Below are 21,641 nucleotides of genomic sequence, written 5' to 3' on the forward strand. Positions count from 1 at the left end.
TACTGGTTTCAACGAGCATACATGCAAAGTCTAATTTTGGGCAGTTGTGAGTTAGGTACAGTTAGGAGTTGGCTTCTTATCAAGAATGAGAGCTGTTCTTCTCCATATTCAGTGAAGATAGGAACTAGAGGGCAGATGGACACTGTTGTGCCCCTCATGTTGATGGGGATTATGACTGAAAGATGATTTTACCTTCCTAATGAAAATCAGTTTCAGTCAGTTGATTTTTACAGCTTATGCATTCTCATGAAATGGCTGCTTAAGGTACTAATGGATTGGGAGTGGAAAAGATGCTATAGTGTGGCTTGTCTATACTTGTTTGACAGGGTGAAGTAAAACCTGTTCTACCACTGGGCTAAATCCCCAACCCCTAATCTATAGCACCAACATGTGTGATTTGCCTTGTTACTTCATTATGAGCATATTTAATAATTAGAATATGGTCTTGGTGGTAATGTTGACCTTCTCTTCTAAGAAATGATCTCTTTTTTAGGATTGTAACAATGGAATTTTATGGAAAGAATGATCTTACACTGGGAATATTTTTAGAAAGATACTGTTTCAGGTAACAGCTTATTTCTTCCTTATGATTTATTATGCTTTAATTTGCTTTTTCTTTTCTTTTTTTGTTTTGTTTTGTTTTGTTTTGTTTGTTTGTTTGTTTGTTTGTTTAATTGAGACAAGGTCTCTATAGCCCCGGCTGTCCTGGAACTCACTATGTAGACTAGGCTGGCCTGCAACCTTGAGATCTGCCTGTCTCTGCCCCCCAAGTGCTGGGGTTTATTATTATGCATTTTTGAAGCCCATAATTTCAAACTAAAACATGTGTGAGTTGAAATCAAGTGTTGTTGATGGTTCTCACTTTCACACCACATGCCAGAGCGTATCTTACAGCGACTCAGCTGGGAGCTCTTGTCTCAGGTAGTTTTTGTATCTTTGCCTGTCCAGCTGCTCTGCCACGCCAAGACTTATTTGGTATGTGTACTTTTACAGTGATTCAAGTGAAAGGCAGGGAAGGCTTGGAACCAGCTCAACATCAGTTTAAGTTTCGTGTTACTACCAGTTAAGTTACACAGCACTGCTCAAGTAATTGAATGCTACCAGCCTCGTCCACAGGGAGTATAGTCCTTAGAAGTGTCTGCATTTGACTGGTGTTAGACATTGGACATTAGGAGGTGTCTGACAAATAGAAGCTGTGCCTTGCTTCAGTCTAAGACGTAGTGTTGAGCTGCAGGGCAGAGCCCATGTGTCCTGCTCAGACTGTCCACTGTTGACCATTGCTCTGAGGTGGTATGTCTCTTCCTTGGTCAAGGCTCTGATTCCTCGTTCCTTGCTGTGTGTGGCCCTCTGTCTCCTGCTTAGTGTGTGAAGGATTCTCTCATTTATCACAGGTCCTCTTACCAGTGTCCTAGCATGTTCTGTGATACCCCCATGGTGCATCACATTCGACGCTTTGTTCATGGCCAAGGCTGTGTGCAGATAATCCTGAAGGAGTTGGATTCTCCGGTGCCTGGATATCAACATACAATTCTCACATACTCCTGGTGCAGAATCTGCAAACAAGTATGTGCTGCTAGTGGAGTATTTCATGTGACACTTCCATTTGTATAGTGCTCTGGGGGATATATAATTAATTAATAAATAGTATTTTGAACTTTGTTATTTGTCATTATGATCTTATTTATATGCCTTCTTGTGCTGTATGTTTAACCTAATAGTTTATAAAACTTCACTTAAAGAATGTATGTCATTAGCTAGGCAGTAGTGGCTTACACCTTTAATCCCAGCACTTGGGAGACAGAGGCAGGTGGATCTTTGAGTTCGAGGTCAGCCTGGTCCATAGAGCTAGTTCCTGGATAGATAGCCAGGGCTACACAGAGAACCCTGTCTTGGAAAAAAACAAAAAACAAAAAAACCCCAAAAAACCAAAACCAAACAAATAAAAAAAGAATATATATCATTAAATAATGATGTATGTATACCTTTTCCAATAAAGTATATTGAAATTATATTTTGATAATTTTCAGTTATGTTTGCTAATTCTACATATACTTAATTCCACCTATGTTCTAGATACTGTTGCACCTTAGGACTAGAAAGAGAATAAGGCATGACTTGTAGAGAAGGAGACAGACTTACAAAGCAGTAACTACAGTGTATTAGACAGACTTACAAAGCAGTAACTACAGTGTATTAGGCTGTTTCCCTAGCAAATCTGAGCCTATATTAATGACTCTTCTAAAAAAATGTAGATGAGCCCTTGTTGACAAGGGCCTATACTGGTTTTATGTACAATCTTAGAAAATGACTTGGATGTGTATTTAATTTCTTTGAACTATCTTTTCAAACTCTGGGGGAATTATTTGATGTCAGTATTGTGATTTTTTTTTTTTTGGCTTGTTTTTATATTAAATGGATTCAATCCATTTTGGAGAAGTGGCATAGGCATAGGTTTAGGTTTAAGGTTTATTTAATGTTATGTGTATATGTGTGTGCACAACTTGATGTATGTGCACTGTGTGTGCAAGTACCTGATTAGGCTAAATGAAAGTTCCAGATCCCCCAGAAGTGGACTTACAGATGGTTGTCAGCCTCCTAATGTGCTATTGTGGGAGTTGAACCTGGGTCCTCTTCAGGAGCTTGCAAGTGTTCTCTCCAGCCCCAGTCGTAAATTTTTTTTTTTTGTGTGTGTATGTTTGTTGTTGTTTTAATTTACTTTTATTTTATATGCATATGTGTTTGCCTGCATGTATGTTTGTGTATCATATATGTGCATAGTTCCCAAGAAGAATGGTTGTTAGACACTGTGTGGGATCAAACCTAGACCCTCTGGAAGAGCAGCCAGTCCTCGTAACTGCTGAGCCATCTCTTCAGGCCCTAAAACATTTTAAATATATACTATTCATTGAAATTGTAGCAAATATATATTGAAATTGCCTTCATTATTAGCTTGATGATTTTGGAGTGTGCTTAGAAAGCATTATGAGAACTGTAGGTAAAATAGTAGTGTGTCTGTTAGTATAGCACTTGAGAATGGCGACATTAGTTTCCTTTATGAGCTCGGAGCATACTGGCCTGCAGTGTTTCGCAGTAATGATCAGGTCTTCCATACTTTCTTGTATGTGTTAGTGGAGATCAGGCTATACATGCTAGGCAAGTACTTTACTGTTAAGCTAGGTCCCAGCCTCATTCATATCTATAGACCTTTAGGTCCTGGTCTAAAATGCTGGTAGAGTCATGGTTCTCAACCTTCCTAATGCTGCAACCCTCTAATACAGTTCCTCATGTTGTGGTGACCTCCATCCATAAAATTACTTTGTTGCTACTGTTTGCTACTGTTGTGAATTGTAATATAAATACCTGTATTTTCCGGTGGTTTTAGGCAACCCTTGTAAAAGAGTGGTTTGACCCCCAAAGGGGTTGCAACCCATGGGTTGAGAACCACTGCTATAGAGTGACTATTGAATTAAGTCAATAGCTAAATTTTGGACTGTTTTCCATGCCTTGGTTTATGCATCTGAGTTTTTGTTTGTTTGTTTTTAGTTTTATGGGGTTTTGCTAGAAAGGAAAAGAGTTTTTATTAACATACACACAGAAGAAAAGCTTCTAGAATAGGAAAAATTTAATGTTAAATTTTGTAAGCCATAGTAATAGAAAATGGGCAAAGAGCATGACAGAGCAATTTAGTACAAGTAGCCAGTAAGTATGCAAATAAGTTTTATTCATTAACTTAGTTGAAGCATAAATGAAGCCATATATAAATGAAATAAGTAAAATGCCTTCTTAAAAAAGAAATGACATTTCAAAGATGAATAATTTGTAGGATTGGTAGGAAAGTGAGGTAATTGGTATCTTCAGTACTGTTATTCAAAGTGTGTAAATGAATGCACCTGATTTGGAAGGAAGTTTGGCAAAAAGACCATTGCCCTTTGAGCCGTCATTGCTCACCGTTACTAATTTATTCTATTATGTCTGAGTGTATTTACAAGGATGTTCAGCAGAGCATCATGTAAATAAGGAAGACCTATCTATCTCAGATGTCTGTCAGTGGGGCTAGTTAAGTATGTGGCCATACCCCGTGGCCATTGAGGGATTATTAGAGCTCTCCTCCCTCACCCTCCCAGCTCAAATCTATTTTGAATATTTTGTTCTCCCCCGCCCCCCTCATTTAGAATATGTTATTTGTCTTGGAAAATAGAAAATACATCTTTCAAAAATGAGATTTTCAGTTTCTAGTTTATTATTATTAATTATTAATTTTTCTGAACAGGTAACACCAGTTGTTGCTCTTTCAAATGAATCCTGGTCTATGTCATTTGCAAAGTACCTTGAACTTCGGTTTTATGGGCACCAGTACACACGCAGAGCCAATGCTGAGCCGTGTGGTCACTCTATCCATCATGATTATCACCAGTATTTCTCCTATAACCAGATGGTGGCATCTTTCAGGTGAGAAGGCAGAGGGGTCTTTACATTATCACATTCCTTATAGATGGAACAGTTCCACTATTGAATTGAATCTGGCCTTGACTCTAACCCTGCAAATGCAAAGGGCTGTGCTCTGAGAGCTTTTAGTGTTAGTTACCCTTTATCCTAAGAACTAGGTAATGTTGTTATCCTATTGTAAACAAGGATAATAATCTTGTATATTTTACCCATAGAGCTGACAAATGGTGGGGATCATGGTTTAAACACTGCTTGATATTCTGTTTCCTGATTCACTTTGACCATTGTTTTGACATTGGAAGTCTGAGAATGTTTACTAAGATACTACTTACCATGAAGATCCTAAGATACTTCTGACCAAGCTAAAATTCCAGCGGAGCTAAAGTTGAAGGGATAAACCGTTGTAGTATCAAATGTGATTCTTTAGGCTCTGCCGTCTGAACCTAAGACCTTGGACACCTGGCCACCCTCAGCACTGTGGCTAAGCCTCTTTTGTTTTAGCAGGAGGTTATTGCAGCGGGTCTGGGCAGACTCCCTCAGCCTTGCTCCTGCATCCTGCTCCCAGCTCGGGTTAGCAGTCCAAAGTGACCCTATTAAAGGGAAATTAGCTGGTCACGGCTCCGCTCTAGACATTGCAAGTGGTGTGCTTTGCCGAGTAGAAGGCAGGCTCCAGTGGTTGCCCAGAGCAAGTGCTCTCCGCTCCTGCTGCTCTCAGTCTCTCTGTGGACTCTCACTGGCTCAGGGCTGTCCTCTGCTGTGTCACCTAGGTGCCACCTCAGGAGCCTTGTCCTCACCCTTCCTTCTCTCAGCTTTGTTCTCAGATACTCCTCTGTGTTTCCTTACTTCCTGTCGCTTTCCAGTCACATTTGACCTGCCAAGTACTCCCTCCTTCATTCTTTTTGTTTTTCTAGACAGGGTTTCTCTGTGCAGCCTTGGTGTCTGTCCTGGAACTCGCTTGGTAGCCCAGGCTGGCCTCGAACTCACAGAGATCCGCCTGCCTCTGCCTCCCGAGTGCTGGGATTAAAGGTGTGCGCACCACCGCCCGGCTGCAGCATTCTTAGTTGATTATTTTTTCTGTAGCGCTCTGAGAAAAATATCCTACATATTTACATTTTATTACCCACATCTCATTATTCTAGAGTTAAGAGGGCAAGAATTTTGGTGCTATTTTCTTGGCACGTATAACAGCATCTCGAACACAATATATTCATGAAATATTTATTAATTAGAATTTATTTCCTTTTAAAGCAAGGGCTTTGGATCATAAACACAGGGTATAGGTTGGGTGTAGCATTTACTAGTCATTACCTTGGGTAGGAAGGAAGTGAAGACTCATGAGGAACCCTAAGAGCTGGAAGGTGATAAACCTTGAGTAAGTCTCTTCAGATCTACAGAGAAAGGTCACGTTCAAGCCATTGCAGGTTTTAGAGCAGATGGCCTAGCCAGGGATAGATAATGACGTCACAGTGCAAGGACAGAACAAAGTCCTCTCAAGATTGGGGAAGAGATTTCTGGTGGTTGAAAGTTATTATTATTATTTTTTTGTCTTTATGAAACTTGGTTTTAGAAAACTTTGCTTTTCTCTTATGCTCATTAGAATTTCATTGATCATGTGAATATTTATGTGTGTGCTCTATATAAGTTACTAAACTATTTTTCATTTTCTCCTGTTACTGTTTTTTCCCTCAGCTATTCTCCTATTCGGCTTCTTGAAGTGTGTGTTCCACTCCCCAAAATATTTATTAAGCGTCAAGCCCCGTTGAAAGTGTCCCTTCTCCAGGACCTCAAGGACTTTTTCCAGAAGTAGGTTCAGTGTCTTTGGTCATCCATATTTGCTTACTGTCGTGTTTGTAACCCGCTGCTGGTTTAGTTATCAGGTCTACTCATTTAACTCTTTTGAAATACGAGTAACTTTGCTTTTCTAATTATATGTAGTGTGCTCAGTGTGAGAAGGAAAAGTTCAAATAATACAGAAAAATATCTCCAAAACACGACTAACAACTTAAAATTCTGAAGTAAATTCCTTGAGGCCTTGTTTTGCTTTGCAAAATTCCATGTGATTTTTGATAAGGTATCTTGTTTTAGCTATAGTTTTATATAAAATACCTTTTCCCCTCATTTCTATGAGGTGGTTTGATTTCTAACATGTGATACTCTCCCCATTTTTAGAGTTTCACAGGTATACCTAGCTGTTGATGAAAGACTTGCATCCTTGAAAACGGATACATTTAGCAAAACAAGAGAAGAAAAAATGGAAGATATCTTTGCACAAAAAGAGGTAATTTGTTTCTGTTATAGAAACTCTGAAGTTACTGACTTCCTAGAAATCCCTTTGTCTCTATGGTGTCTCAGCTTACTGAACTTGGACCTGTTGCCTTCCAGATGGAGGAGGGTGAGTTCAAGAACTGGACTGAGAAGATGCAAGCCAGGCTCATGTCCTCCTCTGTGGATACCCCTCAGCAACTACAGTCCATCTTTGAGTCTCTCATTGCCAAGAAGCAGAGTCTCTGTGAAGTGCTGCAAGCGTGGAACAGCAGGTGTGGCTTGGGCGGGTTTCCTGGACACTGCTGCCAAGTTTGTTCTGCCGTGACATCTCAAAGTGTATTTCCTGCCTCTGGCCTTACATTGGCTGGGCAGTGCTCTACCACTTTGCTAAATTCCCAATCACAGTATTTTATTTTATTTTTAATTAATCAATTAATTAATTAATTAATTAATTTTTATTTCACGTACAGTGGTGTTTTGCCATGAATGTTAGGTCTCAGGAACTGGAGTTACAGACAGTTGTGAGCTGCCATGTGGGTGCTGGGAATTGAACCAGGCGCCTCTGGAAGAACAGTCAGTGCTCTTAACCACTAAGCCATCTCTCCAGCTCCAATCACAGTATTTTAAACCTAAAGATCTTTATTAATTATAGATGTTTTATTTTCTTAGTTATAAAGACTTTTTTGGCTTTTGTTCTCTTCATCCTTTAATACGTATTGCAGCCTTTACATAGTGTGTTGAGATAAAAACAAACAAACAAACAGAAAAACCAAAGAGGAAACAGCCCTGTTTGCTGTTTCAAATGTGTGTGCTGCTGAGTGAGATTGAATTGGATCATTGTGCCATGAAACATCATTGGCTATCATAAGACTTCAGTAATGGCTACATACAGCTTTAAAGTCTACTATAAGAAAAAATGTATAAGTATAATATAAGGTACCGGAAACAAAACCATGTCCTTTTTGCCTATGACTATAGGTTGCAGGACCTTTTCCAGCAGGAAAAAGGTAGAAAGAGGCCTTCGGTTCCTCCCAGTCCTGGGAGGCTGAGACAAGGAGAGGAGAGCAAGGTAATCAAGTGTAGCACTGTCTTTACTGTCTCACTGATGAAGCTGTGGTTAGCTTCATTCTAACATGAGGAGAGGTAGTTTAATAGAACATAATGTTTTCAGGGGATAGGTTCTGGATTACTTTTATATCCTAACCCCAATTAAAATCATGTGTTAGGATTAATTTGTTTGAAGTATTTGTCAAAAGGCTACTGCCCCAATACACTATTGAGAATATTACAGAGGAAACCCGTAAGTTCCCAGAGTGTATAACAGAGTTCTCATTTTTCATTTTCCTTCCTTTCAAAAAATATATTTGTTTACCTTTGTGTGCCTGAGTATTTTGCCTCCATGTATGTATATGCACCTTATGTGTGCCTAGAGCCCACAGAGCAAGAAGAGGGCATGGTTGTGAGCTACCATGTGGGTGCTGCTAACCAAACTTAGGTCCTCTGGAAGAGCAGCAGATGTCCTTAACTGCTGAGCCTTCTCTCAAGCCCCATTTTCTTACTGTGTAGTTTTAGGTGTTTGATCTCTGTGGTTGAAGGAGAAGCTCTTCTTAAGGTGTCTACCTTGGATGACTCCATTCCCAACTGATTGCTTTCTTTTGCTGAAAACAAAGTATCACAAACTTAGTGTTCAAAAATGTGGACTTACTATCTTATAGTGGCATATAATTGGGTTCTTTATTCAGAATGCCACAGAGCTAAAATCAAGGGCTTGGCCAGAGTTTCTTATTTCTGAGGATCAGCATCTCCTTCCAAGCTCCTTCAGGTTGTTGACAGGACTCAGTTCCTATAGTGACTGCCCGATATCACATGAAACAATGCTAGTGTAATGGCCTTGTTTCCTGACATCACAGGGTCTTAGGTGGCGGGGGTCTCTTCATATCATGCAGACTGTTGTAGAGGAGTGTTGTCACGGAATGATGGATCCACGTGATTTAAATCATTTTAGAAAATAGAACGGCTATTTCTTTTTGCCTATTAAACAACTGTTTGGGAATTGTATTTCCTCTTAATATTTAGATAAGAATAATGGCTGGAGATATGGCTCAGAGGCTGGAGATAAGGATCAGTGGTTAAGAGCACTGACTGCTCTTCCAGAGGACCCAAGTTCACTTCCCAGCACCCACATGGCAGCTCACAGCTGTCTGTAACTCTGGTTCAAGAGCATCTGACATCCTCACATAGACATACATGAAGGCAAAAACACCAATGCACATAAAAATCTTAAAGAGCCAGGTGGTGGCGATGGCACACACCTTTAATCCCAGCACTTGGGAGTCAGAGACAGGTGAATCTCTGTGAGTTCGAGGCCAGCCTGGTCTACAAAGCGAGTTCCAGGACAGCCGGAACTGTTATACAGAGATTTCTTGAAAAACAAAATAAAACAAACAAACAAACAACAACAACAAAAATCTTAAAAAAAAAGAAAGAAATTCACTACCACTGAGGAGGTGATCTGCTTTTGGAAAGTTGGAAATTGACTTGAAATGCTGTTGTACTGCCTTTTAATAAATAGTTTTGAGGACTTATTTTTGTTTATATGTTTTTCTAGGTTGTATGGCATTCACTTGTGAACAAAGGCCATAGTTATTATCTCGTAAAACATTTGCCTGATTAAAAAGAGATTGATAGAAAACACATGAACCCATAAGGATTTAGTTGTAGAAAGCCCTAAGGAAAATAGAGTTTGGTGATGGAGTAGGTAATAGTGGTGGGTTATTTTATGTAAATGACCCAGAAAGATCTCTCTGATATGAAATGAAATGACTTTTAACTAAATTCCCTGTGGGGCTTTTAGTCCTACTAAATGTCGTCCATGGGTAATAGGACATAAGAAGGTTCAGTGGGTGGATAGTAAGGAATGAGCAGGCTTACTAGAGAGACCTAAGTGTTCCTAGATGTGTCCATGCCAGCTACTGTTTAGAGCAATATTCTCAAAGTAATGGGTCCATCCATGCCTGCAGGTTTTCCCTTTATAAACCACAAATCTGAGTAAAGCCGGGACTGGCCTTGTAACAATACATCTCAGTATAGTAAATATAGAATCCAGCTGTCTTCTTGTTAGTCATACATCTGAGATATTTCTGAAAATATAAAGCAGTGATACTCTTCATTAGTGTTTTTTTTTTTTAAATTTTGGAAAACAGCTTTATTCTTCAACGAGTTTTTATATTTATGTTTATATGTAATAGTGTTCTTATCTGTTTTGGGGGGCGGGTTTCAAGACAGGGTTTTTCTGTGTAGTATTTGGTGTCTGACCTGGAACTCACTATGTAGACCAGGCTGGCCTCGAACTCACAGAGATCGCCTGCCTCTGCCTCCCGAGTGCTGGGATTACAGGCGCGCGCCACCACCGCCCGGCTGTCATAGTGTTATTTCTAAGTGAACCAATAAATGCACATTTAGGAATATATTCAGGCTTAATTAATTAAAATGGCAAGAGCTACTTTAAATTCTCAAGAGGTAATATTTTAGTGGAAACACATCATGAGTTCAAAATTTTCAATATTCACTGGGCTCGACTACTTTTGAAGTGTAATTTTTTTTTAATGCACCCTTAAGAGTAGCATATTTTTTTCTCTTTAGATAAGTGCAATGGACACATCTCCAAGGAATATTTCTCCAGGACTTCACAATGGAGAAAAAGGTTGGTCTTCAGTGTGGTGACCTCTTGCTCTTGCATTTAAAGAGATATTACTCTGTAAGTTGCTTTTAACTGCTGATGTGAGCATTATTTTCTAATACACATGTCCATAGTCATTTTCCTCCTTCTTACAGAACATTTATAATTCTTACTGGTTTGAGTGTCATACAGTGTGATATATGCATAAATTAGGTTGTAGAAATGTATGCCATGTAGTGAGGGCTGCCAGTAGAAGAAAAAGAATAAAATCTGACATTGAATTTCTCTTATGCTTATGTTGCTCAGCCTCCTTATTCTAGTACAAGGATTTCTCTTAGCATAGTTAACCTATATTTTATGTCCTTAAATTGTTTTCTAAATTTTTCTTTCTTCAGTGACTTAGCGTCATCTTGCACTGTAGGGAACTTTATACACAGGCTGTCTGTTGAATAGAACTTACTGTTTAATAATTATAACAGTTTTTTTTTTTCTCTCTCAGAATAAGCATGTAATTTTCCCCACAGTGTTCTAATTCTGTTCTCTGTTAAGCAAGTAATATGTAAGTAGATAATGTAGCATAAAGGAAAGGATATTGTATCAGGTAGAGGTCAGAATTCATTGATATAGTTTTGTCACCAAGATTTGATTGTGGTCAAATTATATGATCTTTCTGGATTTTTATGTCAATTTTTATGACATGAATTACATGACCTAGATAATTTTTAAAAAGGTAAAATTCCATAGTTTAAGAAGTAGAAATATGATTTGACATTTAAAAAGTATTATTGAGTATCAGGTGAAATGGACTTCTTATTTTAAGTAACTCATTGAAGATTCTGTGTTTCTTTAGAGGATCGCTTCTTAACAACCCTGTCCAGCCAGAGCTCCACAAGCTCTACCCATCTCCAGTTGCCCACTCCTCCTGAGGCCCTGGCCGAGCAGTCAATGGGAGGGCCCTCTGACCTCGATACAGCCAGTGGCTCTGAAGGTAAGGTTCAGGCCACTTTTTACCCTACTTTATTGAATCTAAGACTGAGATGATTTCTTGCTTTTATGTGTCTCTGAAAGAGAAAAACATGGCTTATTCTTTGACATAAAGCTTTCCTATCCTTTAGAATTTTTTATTTTGTATATGTTTAAAGTTCTTTTTTAAGGAGCTGGAGAGATGGCTCAGTGATTAAGAGTACCTGCTGCTCTTCCAGAGGAACTGGGTTCAATTCCCATCACCCACATGGCAGTTCACAACTGTTTGTAATTCCAGTTCCAGGGAATTTGACACCCTCTTCTGACACCTCCTTGGACACCAGTCAAACATGGTGCACATATACACATGCAGGCAAACCACTCAGGCACATAAAAAGTAATAATAAATTGAAGTACCTTTCTAAATACAGCCTTTCATTTGTCCTTTCTTCCATTAGCTGCACTTCATGACATGCCCCCCTTTGTGTTTGTAAATGTCCTAGTAAAACAGTGTTACTCATGGTTGTCTACCATTGGGGGCCTCTTTCTTGAGGTGTGTAAATACTGCTTTGAAAGGGGAAGGAAATTTTTGCCATTTGTTTCAACAAATATTTACATTATAACAAAACCCATGCTTTGCAACTCTCTCTCTCTCTCTTTTTTTTTTTTTAGCAGTATTTGCTTAATTTTAAACTTGGGCTCACCTTTACAATTGCTACTAAGCTCAGGTGTAATAGCCAGAGTGCGTATTCCTGAGCTGCAGTAACAGCACTGACAGCTCCTGTGTGGTCAGACAGTAGTTCTCTTATGATCTGTGGCGGGAAGAGACCACTGATGCAGGAGGATCTCAGTTTCAAATGTAAGGAAGTAAACATGCCTCTTGGAGTCAATGCTGAATACATTTCACTGTTGCCATTTCATTTTCTAAGAGCTGCTTTCTTAAGCCAGAAAATGAAAACCATAGTTTATATCTGTGATGCTCAGTGTATCTGTATTCTCAAGAGAAAAAGAAATAAAACAGATACTTCTACTTTTTATTTTTCTTGAATGCTAATGTATAAGTAGAATATTTTTCATCCTAGATGTATTTGATGGGCATTTGCTGGGATCCACAGACAGCCAGGTGAAGGAAAAGTCAACCATGAAAGCCATCTTTGCTAATTTGCTTCCAGGAAACAGCTATAATCCCATTCCATTTCCTTTGTAAGTATTTCAAAACCAACTGGCTCTCTCTACTGATTCCCTATGTATTTAGATAAGTTTATCTGCAAATGCGTTTCTTAGTTCTAAATTTTACATCATCCTAGTAAAGGAGATGGCTTTTGGCATGTAATTTTCATAATGTTTTATCATTATATAGTAGACAGTGGAAGAAGAAACGTTAACTAATGTTGCTTAGTGTGTAAAGGCACTAGTTATAAGAATGGACACACAGCATATATACATTTATGTAAAAATATACTGCTACATCTAGTGATCTTCTAAAGAATTTATTTTAAATTTTTGCTTGTATGTATATGTGTGCAGTATGTGAGGTGTGTGTGTGTGTGTGTGTGTGTGTGTGTGTGTGTGTGTGTGTGTGTGTGTACAGGGTCTTTCACTGAACCCAGCGCTAGCTAATGGCCAGCCACCTCCAGTGATCCTCTTGTCTCTGTCTCCCTTAGCAGTAGAGGTCACAGGCATGTGTGGTCATATCTGGCTTTCTATACGGGTGCTAGGGATTTGAGCCATCTCAGACCACATTCATTTATCTTTAAAAGACATATTGCTGAGTGTATATTAACACATTGTTGCCCTATGATTCATTTTAACAGGATACTGATAAGGAGTAAAATGAACATGTATGCTTTCTCTTCTTTCGTTTTTTCTTTCTTTTTTTTTTAAAATGCTGTACTCACTCAGACTGGAAAGGAATGCATGATGGCTGTAAAAGCTTGTTTTTCTGCTGGTTGATCTGTATGCCATCAAATGCCACCTTTGATATGCTGGTACAAGTTCATTCAAAATATGAACATTTACTTTGGGTTTTATTCAGTAGTAACTGAATTTTTATTTGGTGCCTGTTCTCTTGCCCCCAGGTGGAGAGTATTGCTCTTAGGAGCTCATGGTCTTGGGGAAGAGACAAGTAGAGAGACTCAGACAGTGTAGGATTCATCACATGATTGTCTTGTATAAAAGGCTGATTTTGTCGTCACCTTGAGGCCTGAATGTCTGTTTCTTCAGTGCCATTTGGAACAATGGCCTATGCCTGTTACAGCCTTTGAATTATCCCCCCTCTTTCTCAATTGCGAAGTCCTGTTCTTTTCTGAAGATGCCTCTTCTGTGCCCTAGTACTAACCAAAGAGGCCTCTGTGTGTCAGGATTCTTGGCTTCATGTAGGCTGCTGTAATGCATTGCCATATCTTGGTTTGCTTAGAAACAATACAAATGTATTTCTTACAGTTCTGGAGGCTAGGGGATCAAACTTGTGTTACAGGGTAGATTCTGATGAGGGTTCTTTTCTAGACCTTCCTCTCATGGTGGAAAGAGCTCACTTGTCCCTCTTGGCAAGGACACTAATCATGTGTATGGTGTCTTCACTCCTGATGTAAAGGCACTATCTCCTAACACCACTACACAGGGGCTAGAATTTCAATCTAGGATTTGAGAACAGGAGCTAAACGTTCATCATAACAATTCTTGTATTGCACTTACTCAGAGCGTGAATGTGTGTATTTGCAGAATTGTTTCTTTACCTCCCCCACTGCAAACGTGCATGCCTGTTTTGTTCTCACCAGTGTGTTGTTAATCATGCACACATACAGAAAATGCTCAAATGGAAGTTTTCCTCACTGTTGTTTTCCACTACGTTGGATAGTCAGTAAATGGCATCTAAGTTAAGTCAGTCACTCTAACTAATGGTTCCCAGTGGAGTTAGAGCAGAAGTTAGGGGAGCAGAACTTGGGGTGAAGTTGAGTTAACACTTTGTTTCCGCGTAATAACAGTAGAGTGACTTTGTTATGTTGTTGCTGTGAACTAAAAGCACTATTTCTACATAACTCTTAGGAGGTTTCTGGGAGGGGTAGAATAGAGCACTGTGTTTAGATTATTTATTGCATATTCTTTGTTAGACTAGTGTGACCAAGATCTCGGCAGTAGGTAAAGCTTTGGAGTAACTATTCAAGAACCCTATTTGAAAACTATTTATTTTTTATTTTATGTGTATGGTTGTTTTGCCTGCATGTATGTCTGTGCATCATGTGTGTGCCTGGTGCCTGGAGAGGCCAGAAGAGGGCATTGACTTCCCTCTGGAAGACTGGAGAACAGACAGTTGCAGAGCTGCCATGTTGGTGCTAGGACTCAAGCCCTGGTCTTAGTACTCTTAACTGCTGAGCCATCTCTCCAGCCCCCAAACCTAGTTCTGACAGTTTTCCAGTTGGTTTGTATACTTACTCTTTGTATTTCTGTTGTTTAGTTGACTCATTTTCTCAGCATTTCCATGCATTTTGGCTTTCTTAATTGCGTTTATATTTGCTTACTCTATAGTTACCTTAAAATTGTCCTGAGATTTGATTGTAATATGTTAATTGATTTTATATTTGATTTCTAATTATATTCTACTTTATTGAGCAGTGATCCAGATAAACACTATTTAATGTATGAACATGAACGGGTGCCCATTGCTGTCTGTGAGAAAGAACCCAGCTCCATCATTGCTTTTGCACTAAGGTATTATAAGCTTTTCCTGTAGTTACAGCTCTGTGTTTTTAAGTCTTGTCTATTAATTACCCTATTTAGGGGCTCTTTCTAATAGAATAAAGAAAAATGATTAAATACAAACAAAAATACATGTTCTTTAGTCATGAAGGGTTTTTTTTTTTTTTTTTTTTTTTTGTATTTGAAAACCTTTACTCAAATAATGGGATATGGCATGGCTTTTAAGCAAGTACTTAGTTACTAATGTGACTTGGCATGGTATTTACTAACCCTTGAATATTCTGACCACTCTGTCTAATTTATACCCCTGGTAACTCTTACTGTGGTTTAGTTGTTAACATAATAGTGAAACATACCCACTTTCCAATATCTGAATATTATTTCCATCTCCACACACATACTGGCTAAAATTTTTCTACTTAGAGAATGCTATTCCTGCTCCTTGTTCCAAAGACATGTTTGAATGTGTAACTTATGGAGTTACTGTTTATCTTAAAGAAGCGTTGCACCTTTAAAATACTTACATCTAATATCTAAAACCTCAGACTCTCATTCATAAAATTATATTGGCAGTGAGTGAATTTAATTTAAAGTATAAAAATAAAAAAATTCTTTTTATGTATTGATTACAAAGTGTCCCATTTATCGAAAAATATTTGGTTACAAACCAAATGTAGTATATAGATACTGGATGTACCAGAGTTAACAGTATAGTTGTATATGCTTCTACCTTCATGGAATTTAGAGTTTACTTTCAATAATGAGCATTTTTTTCACTTTATATGAGTATATATAATGATTTTTTTCTTTGTGCTTTAGCATTATGAAGATAATACTTGCTTCTTACCTTATTGATTAATCAGTCTATCAATAGATATTAAAGGCACAAAAATATAACCATTCTTTATAGTATTCGGAAGCAAGTATTCTATCTGAGTTCATTTTTTAATCTTTTAGAACAGTAATGTATACCAGGCTGCTAATCCAAGAATCAGGTTTTTAAACTTTTGGAATGTTGTTTAAAAAAAAAAAAAGTGTAGCTCTTTGAGACAGAGGTCACTTCACATTCTGTTACTCTGTTGTACTAAGTCTGAGTGCTGCTTCTTTTAACTTACCGTTCATTTGATCCAGATAGTTGTAGCTAGGCTTTTTTGGGGGAGGTTGTGTGGGGATTGCTGATGGCCATTGAACCCAGGGCCTTTAGAGCAAGAGCTCCCCACCATGCTACATCCTAGCCCTCAACAATGCTTTGGATCATTGTTAAGATGAGTGGATATAGTTGATGAGTTGGTGAGTTAATTCTTTGTGAAGATATTAATCTTCTTCATAAAGCTTGATCACTTTTGTTAATTCCTAGTGTAATTGTTTAATTATGGACACTTACCATGATTTTGCTTTTATAATGCAAAACTTATTTGAAAACTTATGATTTATTGTTAAAGAAGAGCGTAATGTTTAACATTTTTCAACCTATTTCTGCCCCAAGTTGTAAAGAATACCGAAATGCCTTAGAGGAATTGTCCAAAGCCACTGTGTGGAACAGTGCTGAAGAAGGGCTTCCGACAAACAGGTGACTAACAGTCGAGTACAATCTTTTTAAATGGAGCTGGCCATCATTTTCTATATCCTGGGACTTTGGTTCTGTGACAGCAGATATTAGCACAGACTCTTCTAGGATTTACATAATTCATTTCAGCTAGTGTTGGAGCAACAGAATTCAAGTCTTGTAAAGACCTTACCTAGCCCTTAGGATGTAGTTTCTGACATTTGCTGTGTTGTGTCACTGTGTGCTACAGATTAAAACTTGTAATTGTTGTAATGATAGAAAGAAGCAGCTGTTTTATTTAAAAACAAAACAAAACAAAACCAGTAACCTGTAAAGTTAGTTGTGCTACTGCTTGCCTTTATAATTGTGTTTGTAAAGTTTCCATAGCACTAAAGAACCTAATATTTAGAAAATAAACACTCAGATCAATCCACTTAGCATGTTCTGTGTGTTAGATGGGGACGGGCATAGGCTTCTCCTTACTGAAACACATTCTCCTGTTTTACTGACCTAATAAAGTTTAGTTTGAATTGTCTTTGTGACTAAAGTAAGAAAAATGAAATGGATGTTTTTCTATCATTGATTTATAGTCCTAACAGTGTTTGGGAAAATTTTATAAAAGTCTATTGTTTTTCACATTTTTATAAACTTTTCTAGTTCTAGTATTTTATTTTTTTTAAAACCTAGTAGATATTTCAAGAGTTTTTGTAACTTGTGTTTATCAAAATTATAAATCAGATTTCTGGTATTGTGGATGGTGTTAGATAAAAAATATATTAATTTAGGAATTAGGATACTTGCTTTTTTCTATTTGAATATCTTCAAATATTTTTTTCTTTGTTTTCATGGCAGTGCTTTAGATAACAGACCGAAGAGTAGCAGCCCAATTAGATTACCTGAAATCAGTGGAGGACAGACAAACCGTACAGTAGACGGAGAACCTCAGCCAAGTGAGACTTAAGTTTTTATTATTGTTTATTATTATTATTATTATTATTATTATTATTATTATTATTGTGTGTGTGTTAGCATGAGTGTGGAAACCAGAGGACAATTTGTGAGAGTCCGTCTGATCCTTCCACTATGTGGGTCTCAGCAATCTGACTCAGGTTCTCAGGCCATTACCACTGAGCCATCTCACCAGCCTCAAGTGCAGACATTTCTATAATTGTTCTGTATATGATTTGTGGAAGAAAACAAAATTGATAAATAAATGCATCTTTGAGAAATAAACATTTAAAAAAATATCCTCTTTTATAGATGTTTTGCTTCTTCTTTGAGTCTTACTTGAAATGCAGATTCAATTTACTGAATTTAAAAGTTGTAGAAGCCCTTTGTGCAGAAGGATCTGTCTTTCTTAAGCTTTCAGCTTAAAATATACAACCTATGAAATAATAGCAATGTTTTAAAATTATGTTACTACTGGCATACTGACAACTTTTTTGGTATTGTCTCCTTTAAACTTAACCATACTCCCATAAGAATTGTCTGGTGCATCCATATTTTTAGGAAGGAAGCTGTGGTTTAAACTAATTCCTTGCTCAGGGCTAGATGGAAGTAGAGCTGGGGCTTGGCTGTGGCTCGTGTTCAGTGTCTGCTGATGCTTTAGGTTGGTAGAACCGGAAAACTCAACTGACTGTGAAGACTTAACAAATGACTGGCATTCCTGGAAGCAGACAGCTGCTGATGTTGATCTGCTCAGTGTTATTTTGGCAATAGAGGAATTTTTTATTTTTCTCCTTTTCTTTAAGGACACGATATTCTAAATTTGTGTTGAGGCAGAGAGAAGAGTGATATAGGGCGTATCTGTTTGCTTTATTACAACTGTGTCTGTGTCCTTCAGTCTTACTCCTCGGGACCCAGTCTTAGTTCCAGCCACCTCTGACTCTACAGAAGACTGAAGAAGTAAGAGCAGCAGTGTTCTGGTGTGTTTATACAAGTCATCGTCCACTTTTGGCTCTCTATACGTGGCTATCCTCACAAAAATTGCTGTTCTGTTAGCAAAGACATGCCCCAGTGGATATGAAGCACTTTTATGTAGCACAAATTCTAATTGGTCTTATAATAAAAACCCGGAGCCAGATATCTGGGTAAATGCTGAAAGATCAGAGGAAACAAGCCACAGCTATTTCTCACCTCACCAACCCCTCAGCCGAGAGGGGAAGATCCTGTCTCCACGAAGCGTCAGACTGAACGCCCCTGAGTCCTGTCTCCACCAGCCTTATATTCCTTTGTCTGCCCGGCCATATCACTTCCTGTCTCAACCTTCCTAGTGCTGGGACTAAAGGCTTGTGACTCCCAATACTGGGATTAAAGGTGTGAACCATCACTACCTGGCTTTGTTTCTCTTTTAGACTGGATTAATCCAGTGTGTAATTCAGTATTATCCAGGGTGGCCTTGCCTCTGCCTCCTGAGTGCTAGGATTGAAGGTGTATGCCACCACTGCCTGACCTCTATGGCTAACTCTGTGGCTGGCTCTGCCCTCTGATCTTCAGACAAGCTTTATTTGTTAGAGCATATACAAAATGTCACCACTCTTTTATGATTCATACTCTATGGATTTTGTAAGTGATAAATTATTAGAATTATACATATTAATATGAATGAAACTCAAAAAACTATAAACAAAAAAGCAAGAGTATAAATTGTTGTCATTGTAGGATACTTTGTAAAGAATGTATGTATGTTAGTATTTTAAGATTTTATTTTTCGGGGCTGGAGGAGGGGCTTGGTGGCTGAGAGCGCCGATTGCTCTTCCAGAGGACGCTCTTCCCGTGGACCTGGGTTCAGTTCTCAGCCCCACATGGCAGCTCACAACTGTCTGGTACTCCACTTTGAGGGAACCTGATACAACACCAGTGCAGATAAAACAAAATAAAAAAATATTTTATCTCTGTCTCTTTTTTTTGTTCATGTCTGTGTATCTGTATGCTGTGTGTATCTCCTTGGAGGACAGAAGAGGTTGTCAGAACTCTGGAGCTGATAGGCAGCTTATAGCTGCCTGACATGGGTACTGAGGACCAAGCACAGGTCTATTAGAAGAGCCATGTGTGCTTCTAGCTGCTGGGTCATCTCTCCAGCACCTGTTTTATTTTAAATTGTGTGTGTGTGTATCTGTGTAGTAGTGTGTGCATTTGAGTATAAGTGCCCACTGAGTCAGGAGAAGGTGTCAGATATAGCTGTAGTTACAGGCAGTTTTGAGTTGTCCGATGTGGATGTTGGGGACAGACTGTAGGTCCTCTGGGAGAGCAGTAGGAGGCTCTTAGCTGCTTTGCTGTCTTTCTAGTCCCCTGTGATATATGGTCCTTTTTTTTTCTCTTTGAGAGATGCTGTGAACAAAATGTTAAAAATCAGAGTACAGGGACTGGGCAGCTGGCCCAGGGGTTGAGTGCTGGTTGATCTTCCAGAGAACCTGGGTGTGATTTCTAGCACCTACATAATGGTTAATGACCTTCTGTTGCTCCATTTCCAGGGCATTCTGGCTTCTGCAGGCATTCATGCACTTGGTTGGGGAAAATGCCCATATGCATAAAACATGAATAAATAAATTTTAAAACAATATAGAACACAAAAGATACAAAAGTGTTACCTTTAACTCTGAATTCTTTTAGCTTATGAAATTGTTTTATGTTTAGTTTTTTAACTCTACTGCAATATTTTAAGAATGCTGTGGTAATTCATTCTGCTGCTTACAATATGACTGCTTTTAAAAGTTTTGCACAGCTTTCTGGAGAATTTCTCACATTTGACCATCAGATAGCTGGAAGTTTGTCTTGTTTCTGATGAGGGTGCTCACTGACTTGTAAACAGCAGCAGCATGTGGAATTAAAATCTGTAAATGAAAGGATCTGTATAACGCAGACCATTAGCTTCATACAATGAATGATTACTGCCAACCAAAGGTTGGAAACTTGTTTTCCAGCTTTAGTGATCTGCACCTAAATTAATATGTTACCTTTTATTTTTAAGCTAAAAAAGCTTCAGGAATGTTGTCCTTCTTCAGAGGAACGTCAGGGAAGAGCCCTGATCTGTCTTCTCAGAAGAGGGAGACCTTACGTGGGGCTGACAGTGCTTACTACCAGGTCGGGCAGACCGGGAAAGAGGGGACGGAGGGCCAAGGCCTGGAACCTCAAGGTATGTTAAGTGGACCACATGTGCTTATTTTAAGCTTTAGTTTACTTTCTTCAGTTTTGTATGTGTTTTTAATAGGTGTAAGTAAACAATTCTTTGCTGAAGCCAGGGCATTCTTTCTATTTTAACTCTTTAGTATAATAGACCAGAAACAGCATGATACTTGAAGAGTCCATCTGGCTTCAGAGGTCTGCAATGTTATTTCTTATGTATTAGAACCAGAAAGCCTTAGTGTCTATACCTATAAAGAAGCAAAAGCAAAGTCTTTTAAGGGCCCAGTGGCAGTACACATGTAAACATAATTCATAGTATGTACTCAGCTTTTCATTACCCTGTTACCCCTCCAGATGTTTGCTTTCTTTCCCAGCCCCTGTTAGATTGTGGCTATTTATGTGCACCTTCATTTTGATAGTTAAACTCTCTTACCTAATTATGTAGGAATATGGCAAATTTGATGGACTCAGCTACCTGCTTAAAAATAACATTTTATTGGAACAGGGGCGCATGCATTCGCTTCCTGTTGTCTCATTGCTTCACATTTAATTGGGAGTTGAATAGTTGTAACTTAGTGAAGTATTTACTGTTTGGATCTTTAGAGAAACTGGTGACTTGTAAGTTCCTTAATACAGGGATTCTCCTCTGGTTTGAAAAGTCCTACTCCTAACAAAGAAACTGCTAGTAGCTGATTGCTGCTGGGGAAGGAAAGTCAGTTCTGGCCAATGGAATGTCACTGGGTTTATCAGCCACACTGCAGGGCAGGGCCCCGCCCAGGAGCAATTGACCAGCACAAGGCAGATTACAGACTCTGTTTTGTTTTGTTTTTGTAAGTGTACATGTTTTGTTTTAGTACTTTTTGTCTTACTAGATTTTTGTTTTGACTTTCAGTTTTTTTTTTTTTTTTCTTTTTGAAAAAG

The 21,641-nt window shown here is 38.5% G+C and overlaps 1 protein-coding gene across 1 annotated transcript in view; it reads left to right on the top strand.

Annotated features, from left to right (window-relative positions):
* Pikfyve (phosphoinositide kinase, FYVE-type zinc finger containing) overlaps positions 1-21,641 on the top strand; it is an 85,324-nt gene that overhangs the window by 53,597 nt on the left and 10,086 nt on the right. Inside the window, exons 20-33 of the mRNA XM_036173005.1 lie at positions 494-565; positions 1,392-1,563; positions 4,271-4,449; positions 6,136-6,249; positions 6,616-6,724; positions 6,829-6,983; positions 7,690-7,780; positions 10,354-10,414; positions 11,241-11,378; positions 12,436-12,556; positions 14,966-15,061; positions 16,536-16,619; positions 17,448-17,545; positions 20,566-20,730. Of these exons, the coding sequence (XP_036028898.1) occupies positions 494-565; positions 1,392-1,563; positions 4,271-4,449; positions 6,136-6,249; positions 6,616-6,724; positions 6,829-6,983; positions 7,690-7,780; positions 10,354-10,414; positions 11,241-11,378; positions 12,436-12,556; positions 14,966-15,061; positions 16,536-16,619; positions 17,448-17,545; positions 20,566-20,730 (1,655 nt within the window). The remainder of the gene's footprint in view (positions 1-493; positions 566-1,391; positions 1,564-4,270; positions 4,450-6,135; positions 6,250-6,615; positions 6,725-6,828; positions 6,984-7,689; positions 7,781-10,353; positions 10,415-11,240; positions 11,379-12,435; positions 12,557-14,965; positions 15,062-16,535; positions 16,620-17,447; positions 17,546-20,565; positions 20,731-21,641) is intronic.

The sequence above is a fragment of the Onychomys torridus genome, chromosome 23 (genome assembly GCF_903995425.1).
Source record: "Onychomys torridus chromosome 23, mOncTor1.1, whole genome shotgun sequence".
Lineage (NCBI taxonomy): Eukaryota > Metazoa > Chordata > Mammalia > Rodentia > Cricetidae > Onychomys > Onychomys torridus.